General features: G+C 42.9%; 1 protein-coding gene across 2 annotated transcripts in view; it reads right to left on the reverse strand.

The window, feature by feature from the left end:
- Positions 1–13,503, reverse strand: part of CYB5R4 (cytochrome b5 reductase 4) — a 389,372-nt gene that overhangs the window by 62,981 nt on the left and 312,888 nt on the right. For both annotated transcript variants that reach the window (XM_077289796.1, XM_077289795.1), the window contains one exon: positions 4,695–4,781. In XM_077289796.1, coding sequence (XP_077145911.1) covers positions 4,695–4,781 — 87 coding nt within the window. The remainder of the gene's footprint in view (positions 1–4,694; positions 4,782–13,503) is intronic.

Consider the following 13,503-nt stretch of genomic DNA (forward strand, 5'->3'; position numbering starts at 1 on the left):
TGGGGGTTCAAAGCTCTCAAAACACATCTAGATAAGTTCCTTAGGGGGTCTACTTTCCAAAATGGTGTCACTTGTGGGGGTTTTTAATGTTTAGGCACATCAGGGGCTCTGCAAACGCAACATGGCATCCCATCTTAATTCCAGTCAATTTTGCATTGAAAAGTAAAATAGCGCTCCTTCCCTTCCGAGCTCTGCTATGCGCCCAAACAGTGGTTTACCCCCACATATGGGGTATCGTCGTACTCAGGACAAATTGCACAACAACTTTTGTGCTCTAATTTCTTCTCTTACCCTTGGGGAAATAAAAAAATGGGGGCGAAAAGATAATTTTTGTGAAAAAATATGATTTTTTATTTTTACGGCTCTGCATTATAAACTTCTGTGAAGCACTTGTTGGGTCAAAGTGCTCACCACACATCTCGATAAGTTCCTTAGGGGGTCTACTTTCCAAAATGGTGTCACTTGTGGGGGGTTTCAATGTTTAGGCACATCAGGAGCTCTCCAAACGCAACATGACGTCCCATCTCAATTCCAGTCAATTTTGCATTGAAAAGTCAAATGGCGCTCCTTCCCTTCCGAGCTCTGCTCTGCGCCCAAACAATGGTTTACACCCACATATGGGGTATCAGCGTACTCAGGACAAATTGCACAACAATTTTTGGGGTCCAATTTCTTCTCTTACCCTTGGGAAAATAAAAAATTGGGGGCGAAAAGATCATTTTTGTGAAAAAATATGATTTTTTATTTTTACGGCTCTGCATTATAAACTTCTGTGAAGCACTTGTTGGGTCAAAGTGCTCACCACACATCTAGATAAGTTCCTTAGGGGGTCTACTTTCCAAAATGGTGTCACTTGTGGGGGGTTTCAATGTTTAGGCACATCAGGGGCTCTCCAAATGCAACATGGCGTCCCATCTCAATTCCTGTCAATTTTGCATTGAAAAGTCAAATGGCGCTCCTTCCCTTCCGAGCTCTGCCCTGCGCCCAAACAATGGTTTATACCCACATATGGGGTATCAGCGTACTCAGGACAAATTGCACAACAATTTTTGGGGTCCAATTTCTTCTCTTACTCTTGGGAAAATAAAAAATTGGGGGCGAAAATATCATTTTTGTGAAAAAATATGATTTTTTATTTTTACCGCTCTGCATTATAAACTTCTGTGAAGCACTTGTTGGGTCAAAGTGCTCACCACACATCTAGATAAGTTCCTTAGGGGGTCTACTTTCCAAAATGGTGTCACTTGTGGGGGGTTTCAATGTTTAGGCACATCAGGGGCTCTCCAAATGCAACATGGCGTCCCATCTCAATTCCAGTCAATTTTGCATTGAAAAGTCAAATGGCGCTCCTTTCCTTCCGAGCTCTGCCATGCGCCCAAACAGTGGATTACCCCCACATATGGGGTATCAGCATACTCAGGACAAATTGTACAACAAATTTTGGGGTCTATTTTCTCCTGTTACCCTTGGTAAAATAAAACAAATTGGATCTGAAATACATTTTGTGTGAAAAAAAGTTAAATGTTCATTTTTATTTAAACATTCCAAAAATTCCTGTGAAACACCTGAAGGGTTAATAAACTTCTTGAAAGTGGTTTTGAGTACCTTGAGGGGTGCAGTTTTTAGAATGGTGTCACACTTGGGTATTTTCTATCATATAGACCCCTCAAAATGACTTCAAATGAGATGTGGTCCCTAAAAAAAAATGGTGTTGTAAAAATGAGAAATTGCTGGTCAACTTTTAACTCTTATAACTCCGTCACAAAAAAAATTTTGGTTCCAAAATTGTGCTGATGTAAAGTAGACATGTGGGAAATGTTACTTATTAAGTATTTTGCGTGACATATGTCTGTGATTTAAGGGCATAAAAATTAAAAGTTGGAAAATTGCGAAATTTTCAAAATTTTCGCCAAATATTCGTTTTTTTCACAAATAAACGCAACTTATATCGAAGAAATTTTACCACTATCATGAAGTACAATATGTCACGAGAAAACAATGTCAGAATCGCCAAGATCCGTTGAAGCGTTCCAGAGTTATAACCTCATAAAGGGACAGTGGTCAGAATTGTAAAAATTGGCCCGGTCATTAACGTGCAAACCACCCTTGGGGGTGAAGGGGTTAAAATGCAATAATGGGCGATCAAAAGATTGAATCTGAACCAAAATGGTAACATTAAAAAGGACAGGTCAGAGTGCAAAAAATAAGCCTTCACCCAACTCGAGATCACGAAAAATGGAGACGCTACGGGTATCAGAAAATGGGACTTTTTTTTTTTTTAAACAAAGTTTGGATTTTTTTTTCACCACTTAGATAAAAAATAACCTAGACATGTTTGATGTCTATGAACTCATAATGACCTGGAGAATCACAGTGGCAGGTCAGTTTTAGCATTTAGTGAACATTGCAAAAAAGTGCAATCCCACACTGGTTTTTTGTTCTGCTTTTTTACTATTTCAAGGCACATTTTCAAGTACACAACATGGTAAAACCAATGGTGTCGTTCAAAATTACAACTTGTCCTATAGCCATATCGACCCACAAATGAAAAAGTTATAGCCATTGGAAGAAGGGGAGCAAAGAATGGAAATGCAAAAACGGAAATACCCCTGGTCCTTAAGGGGTTATTCTTTATTTTCAGTTTGTAGTTAATGAGATTGTGGTGCCCTAAGGTGGGCCTGGTGCATGTTGTGCTCTGATTAGGTATTCATAATGCGGACTGCTGACAGGTCACTGATCCCTCACTGACTGCCCCCTAGTTTACATAATGAATACCTAACATACTAAGGGTATGTGCACACGTTGCAGATTCCATTGCGGAATTTTCTGTGCAGATTCTGAAAAATCCGCAGGTAAAACGCCCTGCTTTTCAGCTGCGAATTTACCACAGATTTACTGCGGATTTTGTGCGGATTTCACCTGCATTTTTACACCTGCGTAATCCAATTATGGAACAGGTGTGGAATTTTCCGCAGCATGTGCACAGCGGATTTGGTTTTCCATAGGTTTACATGGTACTGTACAACGCATGGAAAACTGCTGCGAATCCGCAGCGTCAAATCCGCTGCAGATCTGCAGCCAAATCCGCACCGTGTGCACATACCCTGAAGAAAGAGACAAAAAACGCTTCTGCAGGCAGGTGCTGGCCGTGGCCCCTGCTCTGCAGCATAATCTTATGGTTAGTGTGGTAATAATACAATTTCTTGATGTTATTCAGCTAGGGAAAAAAAAAACAATTTGAAAATGGCGCCGGCCGTGCCTGCACAGCAGCTTTTGGATCACAGCTAGACACCTATAGCTGTGACTGCGCAGGCGGCGCCATTTTCAATTTTTTCCCCCTAGCTGGATAACATCAAGAAAATTTATTATTACCACAGTTACCATGCGTTTATGCTGCAGAGCAGGGGCCACGGCCGGAACCTGCCTGCAGAAGCATTTTTTGTCTCTTTTTTTCAGGTTATGTCCAGGTATTCATTAAGTAAATTAGGGGGCAGTCAGTGAGGGATCAGTGACCTGTCAGCAGTCTGCATTATGAATACCTAATCAGAGCACCACATACACCAGGCCCATCTTAGGGCATGACAATCTCATTAACTACAAACTGAAAATAAAGATTAAAGAACAGCCACAAGACGGATTTCATCAATCAAGGTATCATTTTAATGAATATAATGGCGCCGACCGGACACTGTGTGTAGGTTACTATGCACAATCCTGCCAACAGGTTCCCTTTCAAAAGGTTCTCTTTAACATTTTTTTATTTGATTTTTATTCCAATTTTTGAGAAACAGAATGAACAAATAAAAAGCAATTCAGAAATTGAACTGAATTACGCCATTTCACACTGTTTTGTTTCACTAAAGTGATCCCATCTATCTACACAATTATTTCATTTAGGTTGTAGTGAGCATGTTCACTCCACAGTTTACTCCACAAAATTTTAGATCCTTGGGCCATGTAAATAAAAAATTACATTTTTACCACTAAAATTTTGTTTTAGCCCCAGATTATTTTCACCATAGTTAATATGAAAATGGACCCACAATTTGTTATACAATTTCTCCTGAATGTTGCACTTCCCTATAAGTGGTTTAAACACATAGTAGGGCCCAGAAGAAAGGAGCTCACCAGCAGTGGCTATTAGAGGCAGATGCTAGCTGTATAATATCTTTGAAATCATGCAGCTCTGGAAAAAATTAAGAGACCACCACATCAAAACCCTGTCATGGGCAGCCCAATCTCCAGACCTGAACCCCATTGAAAACCTCTGGAATGTAGTCAAGAGGATGATGGATAGTCACAAGCCATCAAACAAAGAAGAACTGCTTACATTTTTGTGCCAAAAACAGTGTGAAAGACTGGTGGAAAGCATGCCAAGACGCATGAATGCTGTGTTGTAAAAATGCCAAATTTAAGACTTTACATCAGAGAAATGCCGTAAAACTCTTTTTCAAACACTTTGCTGAATTGAGGCCTTTACCTTACATGGTGAGCATATTGAGTCATTCAGGAGTTACAATTATCTGACTCATCCATTAATGCATGTTATAACACCATTCATAACTTCCACCAATTGTTTCAAGGTAAACGAAGCACTTAAAACTGTATGTGTCCGCATTATCGCTACATGTCCTGCAGAATTTCTTGACAGTTACAAGCTTCACCACAAAATTATAAAACAGAAAAACATTTACCTGCAATCAGCTAAACACAGTGTTTCCAGTTGCTCTCTCCATAAGATGTCAGCTTCTGTTTTGTTGAAGAAAATAAGTTTCACTTTTCTGAAAGCATAAAATAAGATTTTTAGTTTTCAATTATTAATATTACAAGTGAGTAAACCTTTTTTAAGAAATACAAATAGGTATTTGATCCCCTACCAACCATTAAGAGTTCTGGCTCCTACAGGCCAGTTAGATGCTCCTAATCAACTCATTACCTGCAATAAAGACAGCTATCTTACAAGGGGCGTTCAAGATTTCCCCTGACCCATTTCCTGTGGCCTGAGAGCAATGAAACTTGGCACAGTTATTAGTCCTTATCTACATAGGTGCCACCTAGGGACACACACTTCTCCCATCTCTTTAAGCAACTGTAAACACCTCGCTTGTAGAACTCGACAGGTTGCTCCAAAAGCCACGTTGCGACTTTGGAGATAAGAGTCTCATCAACTGGAAAATGCTTGCTCTTCAAAAATAACTTCATTGTTGGAAAGAGGTGGAAGTCCAATGGTGCGAGGTCGGGTGAATAAGGGGGATGCAGTAGAATTTCAAAGCCACAGGAGCATGCTTCCATTTGGTCAACATGTGAGTTGTGAACTGGTGCATTGTCTTGCAGAAGGCGGACACCTTTGGCGAGACTTGGCGAGTCTCTTAGTTTTGATAGCCTTCCACAATTTCCACAGCAGTGAAGCATAGTATACCCCAGTGATCATGGTACCCTTTGCTAGGAAATCCATTAATACTACTCTGTGCTGGTCCCAAAATACTGTGAGCAAGATCTTGCCTGCAGAGGGTTGGGCCTTTCTTTGGAGGCGGTGAGTCATGATGCTTCCATTGCATAGTCACAGAATCATAGTGATGGACCCAGCTTTCCTCCTGTGTGTTCAGTCTGTTGAAAGAGCACTATAGATTTCCATGGCACATCATCAATAGAGACAGAGCATTTCCTTCGTTCCTGCTTCTGGAAAGCCGAAAACAGTTGGGGAACCCAGGGAGGGGGCACCTTATGCATGTGAAGATGGTCTTGGATGATTTTTTCCACGGACCTCACACTAATCTTGACATTTTGGGCTAGATAGCGAATGGTTACGGGTGATTTTCCAAATTGGCAACCTCCATTTGCTGGATGGTGTGTTCATCAATAGCAGAGTGGGGTCGAGCTGGAATTGGAGCGGTTTGCACCGAATCCGATCACATTTGAATTGATGATGCCAATTCTTGACTACATCATATGATGGGGAATAATCACCATAAACCTCTTTCATCTAATCAAACATCTCTTTTGGTGTGCAGCCTTTCAAGTAAAGGAACGTGATGACTGATCTGTATTCCACTGGGTCCATTATCAAACCTCACACCAATTCAGCGCATGTAAAATCAAGACTGTTATCAGTTCTGAGTTGCAAATTGGCACTTAACCTATAGAGACTTATATGATTACATATGTGCAGTTTCAGAGTCCTGTGATAAACAGAAGTGGGTCAGGGGAAATCTTTAATGAACTTCCTTCATACATAGTCACCTTATAAAAGACTCCTGTCCACAGACTCAATTAATCATTCAGACTCTAACCTCTACACATGGGAAAGACCATTTAGCTTTATAAGGATGTCAGGGACAAGCTCATAGACCTGCACAAAGCTGGAATGGGCTACAAAACCATAAGTAAGACGCTGGGTGAGAAGGAAACAACTGTGGTGCAATAGTAAGAAAATGGAAGAAATACAAAATGACTGTCAATCGAAATCGATCTGGGGCACCATGTAAAATCTCACCTCGTGGGGTATCCTTGATCATGAGGAAGTTGAGAGATCAGCCTAAAACTACATGGGGGGAACTTGTTAATGATCTCAAGGCAGCTGAGACCACAAAAAAACATTGGTAACACATTACGACATAAAGGTTTAAAACTCTGCAGTGCCCGCAAGGTTCCCCTGCTCTAGAAGGCACATGTGCAGGCCCATCTGAAGTTTGCCAATGAACACCTGGATGATTCTGTGAGTGACTGGGAGAAGGTGCTGTGGTCAGATGAGACAAAAATTGGGCTCTTTGGCATTAACTCAATTCGCCGTGTTTGGAGGAAGAGAAATGCTGCCTATGACCCAAAGAACACTGTCCTCACTGTCAAGCATGGAGGTGGAAACATTATGTTTTGGGGGTGTTTCTCTGCTAAGGGCAGAGGACTACTCCCTCGAATTAATGGGAGAAAGGATTTTGCGGTACATGGCTCCATCCAGAGTGACAGCCAGGACATTAAAAATGGGTCGTGGCTGGGTCTTCCAGCAAGACAATAACCCAAAACATACAGCCAAAGCAACAAAGGAGTGGCTCAAAAAGAAGCACATTAAGGTCATGGAGTGGCCTAGCCAATCTCCAGACCTTAATCCCATAGAAAACTTATGGAGGGAGTTGAAGCTCTGAGTTGTCAAGCAACAGCCTCAAAATCTTAACGATTTAGAGATGATCTGCAAAGAGGAGTGGACCAAAATTCCTCCTGACTAGTGATGAGCGAATATACTAGTTACTCGAGATTTCCCGAGCACGCTCGGGTGACCTCCGAGTATTTTTTAGTGCTCGGAGATTTAGTTTTCCTCACCTCAGCTGAATGATTTACTGGCTCTGGGAAGGATGGCGCAAAAAACTAAAACGTAAAACCGAAAAAAGCTCCGGGGGTTAAAGCTTAATGATATAACTTCTATACTAGTAGCACTATATATACTATAGTATATTAAAAACTTGAAAAAGGACATGTCTAGTGTCGTAATAATAAAAAAAAATTGCTACTAGTATATTTAGATATCTAATACTAGATGGAGGCCCGATGCTATCGCATCGGGAGGGCGGTAATGTCACGATGGGGTCAGGCTTTGCAGCGTTGAGAATCTCTCCCCCATGTGCTCACCCACCTATCCACTCTCTCTTTCCCCATGTGCTGACTTCTCCCGTCTGTGCTCTTCTTTGACCTGTCTACCCCATGTGCTATCCCCCTCGTCTGCTGTCTCTCCTTCCTGTGCTGTGTTCTCCCCTCAAACACAATACTGACATTACAGCAGGAGATCGCAGAGGATTCATTTTGTGAGGTAAAATATTGTTTAAAAACAGTCAGTGAAATATTGTACCTGTCAAAAGAAATCCTCTCTAATCCCCAGCTGTAATGTCAGTATTGTCTTTTGCCTCCTCCCCTGCCCAGGAAATGTGGTATACTCTCTACACGGTTAGACACAGACAATTTTAAAATAAACTTTAGTTCGTTGGAAAACCCCTTTAATGTGACCGGCTTCCTCTGCCTGTAGACACGTCGCCCATTGGCCGCCGAGATCAGCTGAATGATTAATGAATTCCGCGCAGGCACAGTAAATCAGACCGCCGCCATCTTTGTGCAGGCAGATATCGGCGGTTACATTAAAACTGCGCATGCGCTCCTCCTGTACTAAGATGGCGGTAGTCAGTGAATCATTCGGTTGATCCTGGCGGCGGCGTGTTTGCGACGGTGTTCCGCTAGTGGTACCGCGCAAGAGGCTTCGTATGACGTATACAGTGTGTTGCGTACGGCATATACAGTGTGTGTTTGTGTGCGTGTGTGGTGCGTACGGCGTATACAGTGTGTGTGTGTGTGTGTGTGTGTGTGTGTGTGTGTGTGTGTGGTGTGATGGTCTTCCGCTGGTGGTACTGCACAATAGGCTGGTACCACCAGCAGTTTCCATATTGAGACACTCATCACTTGGGTGTCCCAATATGGAGGTCGGTGAACTTCCGCCGCTTCGATTTCTGGGATTCAGACACATCTGGACGGAACAGTATGTGAAGACTGTTATGACCCCAATGGCAGAGGGTCTCAGAAGTTATTACCAAGTCTGCAAACACAAAAACCAGCTCATAGGGCAGTGGTAACTAGACTGACCGTATACCTGATCCTAGCACCACAAATAGCAGCAGCCGGGGAACGTACCTACGTTGGTTCTAGACGTCTCGCGCCAGCCGGAGAACTAACTAACCCTAGAAGGGAAAAGATAGACCTTTCTTGCCTCCAGAGAAAAGACCCCAAAAGTTGGATACAAGCCCCCAACAAATAATAACGGTGAGGTAAGAAGAAAAGACAAACGTAAGAATGAACTAGGTTTTTAGCAAAGAGAGGCCCACTGACTAATAGCAGAATATAGGAAGATGATTTTATACGGTCAGCAAAAACCCTATCAAAATTTCCACGCTGAATATTCAAGAACCCCCGAACCGTCTAACGGCCCGGGGGGAGAATATCAGCCCCCTAGAGCTTCCAGCAAAATCAGGAATCACATTTAGTACAAGCTGGACAAAAAATAAGAGCAATGCAAATAACCAAAAAATAAGGAAGCAGGACTTAGCTTATATTGCAAGAACCAGGACCAGCAGACAGGAGCAAACAGAAAGGAACTGATTACAACGATGCCAGGCACCAGACTGAAAATCCAGGAAGCTTAAATCGCAACACCCCTGGACTAACGAGCCAGGTGGGTACCAAGCTGAGGAAAGAAACTCAAAGTGTCATGTCGCTAGTGACCACAAGAGGGAGCCAAAAATCCAATTCACAACAGAAGACATTACAAGGTAAGTATATATTAAGATTGCTTCTATTTAGAAAATCACACTAAAAAATATGATCCCAAGGAGAGCCCAACTTGAATCCTTGTACTGTGATAGAAATATATATATCATGTAGATCTCACTTGCATGTATACTCCTCTATAATCAAATATATACTTATATGCTCACAGCTAATATATACATTATAATCAATGGTTTAAAATGGCTGACACGAACTGATATAACCCAGACAGATCATAAAATGGCTGACATGAACTGATATAAGCCTGATATAACCCAGACAGATCATATGGGGTTTTCCATCCCAAAAAGCGGAATAGTGTCAGATGTATTAACTGCTGATCAAATGTCTCAACTCTGTCCTACATGCAGAGAGCTACATTTTACTTGCTTGATCAGCAGTCATATGAGCATTAATCACAATATTCCATATATGTTTAGATAACCAATGACAGAGGAGCCAAATATTTCCATAACATAATGGCGCCCAACAGCGAGGCAAAAGGACAAAACGCACGGGATCCTTCTGACCGGAGACATGGAGGTTTTAGCCGCGGCCTTGGTTCAGGGGATGGAGACTGCGCAGCTCCATAAGGTAAGAAAATGTTATCATCTTACCTGAAAGTCCCCTGTGCCCAGTCCGGGTCTATACCTCTTGCCGGTCAGGTGTGGTCACCAATTCCCAGGTAGTGTAAAAAGTCCGAAGCCGAATCCTAACCCTGGGAGGTGTCTGCTGTGTGCCGTGTATGTGTTCTGTGTTTGTGTAAAATCCGAGAGAAGAAGGAAAAAGTGACTTTTGTTTATGGTGGCTGGGTAACAGACAGCAGGAGGTCAAATCGCTGAATAAGCTATCACAGATTCCCGTGCAATAGGAGAGACAGAAGGTCTCGGGACAGGCAGTTCCATGTTCCAGGCTCGGATGGTGATAGCTTTGAGGGCTGCCACAGATTCCCGTAGCCGGCGGCCAGTCAGGACGACCGGAGCGGAGGGTGGTAGAGTCCGGTATATGCGTGCCAATGCGATTGATAGTTGTCTGTTCCCAGCGCAACCTGCACGTGTCACAGAATTTAAAAGGGCATCTCTCGGATTGTCTATCTGTTTCTGTCTGTCAAGTGTTGCTCCTTTAAGAAGCATGAAATAGTAAAAGAAAGTTTTTTGTTTTTTTTCCTCTCTCTTGAACTTCCTCTTTTTTCAGCTGCGAGCAGAGATGTATTGTAAATCACACTGTCACATCTGTTTTTTTCCCTGACTGTTTTCAGCTGCAATGCCGGCTATGTGTAGCTATTTGTGAAGAAGTGATTGTATCTATCATTTTTGGTGCGACATACGTGTTTTCAGATACGTTATTTTAGTGATATTGGATACAGCAGCATATAAAAAGAGGAAGTGTGTCTCTGACTGTATTTGAGCGCAGAGATTCTAAAAGAAAAAAGGAGAAGAGAAAAGCCTTTTTAATTTTTTTTTACTCTCTTAAAGGGTCTTTTTCTTTTTTGCGGCATTTTAAAGTTTTTTAATTAAGTTTTCCTCAATCTTCAATCTCTTTACCTTTTTACTTTTTTTGGGAAAAAGTTTTTTCCCCTTCCTTTTGTATCAAAATTTTGAGTTTTTGGTTGTGAATAGTGTTGAGCATTCCGATATCGCAAGTATCGGGTATCGGCCGATACTTGCGGGTATCGGAATTCCGATACCGAGATCCGATACTTTTGTGGTATCGGGTATCGGTATCGAAACAACATTAATGTGTAAAATAAAGAATTAAAATAAAAAATATAGCTATACTCACCTCTCCGACGCAGCCTGGACCTCACCGAGGGAACCGGCAGCGTTCTGTGCTTAAAATGCGCGCGTTTACTTCCTTCCGTGACGTCACGGCTTGTGATTGGTGATTTCAGGTCCTGAATGCAGAAATAGGCATTCAGGACCTGAAATTACGTCACGACTTGCTGTGATTGGTCGCGTCGCGGTCACATGGGCGGCACGCAACCAATCACAAGCCGTGACGTAATTTTAAAATGCGCGCGTTTCCTGCCTCCCGTGACGTCACGGCTTGTGATTGGTCGCGTCGCCCATGTGACCGCGACGCGACCAATCACAAGCCGGAACGTAATTTTAAAATCCTGAATGCCTAGAATTAGGCATCCAGGACCTGAAAATTACGTCACGGCTTGCTGTGATTGGTTGCGTCGCGGCCACATGGGCGGCACGCGACCAATCACAAGCCGTGACGTCACGGAAGGAAGTAAACGCGCGCATTTTAAGCACAGAACGCTGCTGGTTTCCTCTCCTTCAGACCCTGGGAACCATCAGGGATACCGTCCGATACTTGAGTCCCATTGACTTGTATTGGTATCGGGTATCGGTATCGGATTAGATCCGATACTTTGCCGGTATCGGCCGATACTTTCCGATACCGATACTTTCAAGTATCGGACGGTATCGCTCAACACTAGTTGTGAACTAAGTTTTTGACGGTTTTATTGTTTTGGGTTTTTTTTTTAGTTTTTTAAATACTCATTTTTAGAAGGTTTTTTTTAGTACCGTTTTTTTTTTTCATTTTTGTGTGCTTTTCATTTTTTTGCTTTTGCCATGGGGAATAAAGTGGCCAAGCAACAGGAGAGTCTTTTATTTCCTGATGAGCAAACAGCCCCTAGATAGTGGCAGAACACGAAGGTGTTAAGTATGTGAAGATTTTGGAAGGTATGAAGTACGTGAAATTCATTAGAATGGCAGACTTCAAGCTGCGGAATGGCATGACGTAGAAAGAAAAATAAGGGAAGTTAGCTGATGTTAGATTGCTGAATACTAATACATGGTATGAAGTAGCAGCAGAGCTTACATCGTTTAGGTGGTACAGAAAGTTATGTGAGCAAACCAGGAAGTGATTTTTGTGGGTATAAGACGGGAGAATCTGCGCAGTAGGTAGTTATTTTTTGCACAGTATGTGGCGCGCCCCGTCTCTCCCTACAGGGAGAAGGCATAATTGCTCCTCTCTATTATTCTTGTTGTTCTCCTCTATCCTCCTTTTTCTCTGTCAGTCTTTTCTCTCCGCTTTCTTCTCTCTCTCTCTCCTTTCCTCTCCTCTTCCTCCACACTTTTCTCTCTCTCTCCCCCTCTCTATCTCTCTCCTCCATACCCTCCATCTTCTCCTCCCTCCTTCTCCACTCCCCCACCACACCTTTCTCCTCCTTCTTTTCCTTCTCCACACCCATCTCTCCTCACCCTCTCTCTCCCCTCCTTCTCCACTCCTCTCTTCTCCTCATTCTTCTCCACATTCTCTCTCCCCTCCTACCATTCCTTTGTCTCACTCATCAACCTCTCCTCCTTCTTCCTCCTCTTTTTTTTCCTCTTCGTTGCCGGCTGGGCCAACGCCCAATTCAAACAATATGGTGCTTACAGCACAAGGTTCCCCTTCCATGTCCCTGGCACAGTCTAGCCATTGCCATTTGTGATATCGGGGAAAGAAGGTGAAAGCCCCCCCTACAGTGGGCAGCCCCAGACACATCAGGTAGCAGACAGCTCAGCCCTGGGTGCAGAGGGGGGAGGACTGATATCACCATGTATTGATAGTGTACAGCTTCAGCACCGGTCAGAGCTGCCTACATTCACACCAACATAGAACTATAAGCCTAATCCATCATAGCTTCAGCAAGGGGGGAGACATCCTCACATAAAAAAGCAACTTCTAAGTCCAATATCAGTCAGTGTACGACCCCAGTACAAGCTATCACAACTATTCCTCTGATGAAGATGAAGAGGGAACATCATACATGCTGTCCAGTACTAGAAAAGAAACCCACAGGCACCAAGAATGCAAGGGCAGATAGAGGCACCACCATTACACTATGTGCACTGCACTTCAAGTCAGGTGACAATCTTCCAGACCCAGGGATGCATCCCATGCCATTTTACCGAAGAATGTAGCAGAAGCAGTAAACATATGAAGCCACCTGATATGCAGCCACCTGGAATGATCTCTGGGCGATGAATGAAAATAGAAGCAGGTGATGAACTCTGGCCAATCATGAAGGAACAATTCAAACTTCCAGCAGAATCAGACGTACACGCTTGGGAGTCAGGGCCACAGCTAATTGAACAGCTCAGAGAGTGGGCCAAAGGCAGATTGACAGGACAAGCCATGACATGAGCCAAGATAAGACAGAGTCTGTAAAGAAGTTTCATGGCAGAGTAATGCAAGTATTCCAAG

Source organism: Ranitomeya variabilis, chromosome 2 (assembly GCF_051348905.1).
Source record: "Ranitomeya variabilis isolate aRanVar5 chromosome 2, aRanVar5.hap1, whole genome shotgun sequence".
Taxonomy (NCBI): Eukaryota; Metazoa; Chordata; class Amphibia; order Anura; family Dendrobatidae; genus Ranitomeya; species Ranitomeya variabilis.